General features: G+C 37.1%; 1 protein-coding gene across 2 annotated transcripts; it reads left to right on the forward strand.

Annotated features, from left to right (window-relative positions):
• The first annotated feature begins 235 nt into the window (after positions 1-235).
• On the forward strand, positions 236-2,582 carry LOC111993754 (uncharacterized). 2 transcript variants are annotated; one of them, XM_065769451.1, is made up of 3 exons: positions 236-285; positions 876-1,561; positions 2,131-2,582. In XM_065769451.1, exons 2-3 carry the CDS (start codon positions 944-946, stop codon positions 2,344-2,346), a joined length of 834 nt encoding a protein of 277 aa, XP_065625523.1. In that variant the 5' UTR covers positions 236-285; positions 876-943; the 3' UTR covers positions 2,347-2,582. The 2 variants fall into 2 exon arrangements, with proteins under 2 accessions (XP_065625523.1, XP_023881351.1); XM_024025583.2 differs by having other exon boundaries at positions 242-356.
• Positions 2,583-2,974: the final 392 nt, after the last annotated feature.

The following is a 2,974-nucleotide window of genomic DNA, read 5'->3' on the forward strand; positions in this document are numbered from 1 at the left end:
TTTTTATTTTTTTTAATTGTGTTAGTGCATTATTGTTGTACAATCTATAGCAGAGACCAAAGGAGAACGTGAAAAGCCCAACGTGGCACATAGCCGTAGAAGTTGCACGTGTGGGACCATAATTTCCCCACGTAGAGTGTCACCCACGTGTCACCCCACTATAGCCCCACGTGTCACCCGCTGTGTGTTATTTTTAACGCAAATCCTCCCCCATGACTCTTTCTTTCTTTTCTTTAGGGGCTTTCGTTGTTGAATGAATCATATGTGTTCTTACACTTTGCATCTGTAAGATCTATTTTTTCGTTTTTGATTCTGTTGGGTCTAAATTTCTTTCTACTATTTGCCAAAAAACAAAGGTAATGATTAATTTCTTTTTGTTAAAGCTAGTGGGTATAATTTTGATATGTTGTTCATATGTTCATTCTTCTGGTTGCCTTTTGTTTTTACAGTCACTAAATTTCATTTTTATTTAGTATGATGTTGATATGGCATTCTTGATGAAAGTACTGTACTCTTTTGTTAACAACTGTTGATTTGATCACATTCCTTCGTTTATAATTTTGTCTAGTATTACTAATAGAAGCTAATTCTTACGTGGGGTTGGTTAATTTTTAGACACGATTGGTTGGCACCTTTGTGTCTCCAACTTGGCCCATTCATGGTAACTTTCATTTTTATGAGTTATGAATCAACCTTAATTTTTTTTTAAAACAATTAGAACATTAGAACACTGTTGAAATAACATCCTTGTTTTAAACAATTAGAACATTTTTTTCAATCCGATATTTTGCTTGTACCAACTCTTGCTTTTAATCTTATTACCATCCATGTACATCAGCAGCATAATAATGTTGCAAGCTAAATTTTATTTTCAGGTTTCATTAACAGCAAGAAGATTCCAAGTCTTGAATCCCAGAAAGCAGCCAAACCAATCAATTAGAAAATGTCGGGTGTAACTCTCTCTATGGCTCCTCGATCGGAGCCTGACAAAACCATCACTTCTGAAACCACGAAACCCCAACATAAGCCAATTTCTCAGCAGCAGCAACAGTCTGTGATGGGTGGTGTAATGGGATCACTGCGTGTAATAGAGCTCCAACTCGTAGCCTTTATCATGGTTTTCTCAGCTAGTGGTCTTGTCCCACTTCTTGATTTAGTCTTTCCTGCCTTTGCCTCTGCCTATCTTCTAGTTCTCTCTCGCTTGGTCTTCCCTGCCCATGGTAGTGCCAGCTCTGGATCACAGGAAATTTTCCAGGGAAGCAGATTCTTTAGGTTCTATGTGGTTGTGGGAACCACAATAGGGCTTTTCTTGCCCCTGGCATACGTTTTGGGTGGGTTTGCTAGAGGAGATGAGCATGCAGTTCGATCAGCAACACCTCACTTGTTCTTACTCTCTTTTCAGATACTCACTGAGAACATAATTAGTGGGTTGTCTTTGTTTTCACCACCAGTGAGAGCATTGGTTCCATTGCTCTATACCGTTCGGAGGGTCTTTGTAATCATTGATTGGATGAAGGACGTGTGGGTTAACAAAACACTGCCTGCAAATGCCCCAGTTAAGGTAGTTTTTGTTTCTCAATGCTCCTTATTTGAAATGGTTCTATTGAGGTATTCTAAGAAATAAAATTTTAACCATGAAATCAATTCTCTCTGTCGTATTTTGTAAATTTGTGCCATTTGGCATTTCGGCGTTGCTCTAGGAAGTAGAATTTATTAGTACTTCAATTAATTAATTGATTTATTATTATTATTATTATTTTTGGAGCTTATTGCTTAGAATTGTCTACACTAGCTACTACTCAAACCCCTCCCCTCCTCTTCAGCACCTAGGTACTAAGTGCCAATAAACCATATCAACGGTCAGCACTCAGCAGAAAGTATTTGTACCTGTAAAGCTTGAGTTTTTGTAAACTATATTAGTGTTTCAAAATTATGGATTCATGAAGTGTGAACAATGAATTGTATTTTTTTTACCCCCTAAAAGCTCCCAATTTCAACTCCAACCTTAAAGCTTACTCCTTAAAACCAAATTCCAACTTTTTTTTTTTCAAGAGGCGGAACTACTTATCATTAAATTTATTTACTCTATTATGTGTTAATGATCTGATTGATTTTGTGTTGGTGGTGTAGGACATTGCTTGGTTTTGGTTCGGGAGGAGCCTTGCAGTTGCCAATGTAGTGTATTTCTCAATCAACCTGTTTGGGTTTTTGATTCCACGATTCCTTCCAAGGGCCTTTGAGAGGTATTTCAGGGAGAGGGATGAGATTCATGCCAAGACTGCGGAAGACAAGCGTTCTGCAGTTATTAGCAAATCCCAGCCAACAGATAATAAGAAGGCAGATTAGTGCCTTTCTTGCTTTGTCCCATGTAGTATGAATATAATTTTGGAAGGAACAACTTAACAAGTAACAATTCCTTTTCTGCTGTCTAAGCATTCTGCGTTATGTAGTTAATTATGTTTGCTTATAAACTTTGGTCAGTGTAATTTCCACTTCCCGGAAAGGTTCAAGAATTTCTCAGCAATGCAAAATCAGTATTTATTTTCTTATCAAATAACATGACAATATATAATTATGTGCTACCTGTATGTATGATTATGACAGCAAGACTCGTGATCATTGCCAAGCTTATTAGTGAGCCATTCTTTTCTTGATCAAGATTGCATGTTTCTTATTCAGCAAAAAAAAAAAAACAAGATTGCATGTTTCTTAATATGCAATGCATGGCCTAATTAATACCAGCTAGCATGTGGAACGTGACTGGGTTCCGAAAGTGGATTTGGGCAAGCAAAGGAGCTATTTGTTTGGTAGAGGCACAATAGTTAATACCATTGCCACTCCCTCCTCCAATGCTTTCACATACCCCTTATAAAGTTATCCAAAACATGGGTTTTGTCAACATATTAGAGGCATTTTCTGTAGTGTGAATTTTCTACAAAGATATATCCATCAAATAAAGGATTTCTTTGATATT

Source organism: Quercus suber, unplaced genomic scaffold (assembly GCF_002906115.3).
Source record: "Quercus suber isolate HL8 unplaced genomic scaffold, Cork oak 2.0 scaffold_1166, whole genome shotgun sequence".
Taxonomy (NCBI): Eukaryota; Viridiplantae; Streptophyta; class Magnoliopsida; order Fagales; family Fagaceae; genus Quercus; species Quercus suber.

What these genes read in the sequence shown, in the direction of transcription:
- LOC111993754 (XM_065769451.1), top strand. Translation starts at nt 944, where the DNA reads ATGTCGGGTGTAACTCTCTCTATGGCTCCTCGATCGGAGCCTGACAAA. An exon ending in CTGCAAATGCCCCAGTTAAG is followed by an intron (nt 1,562 to 2,130) that starts GTAGTTTTTGTT and finishes TTGGTGGTGTAG; the next exon opens with GACATTGCTTGGTTTTGGTT.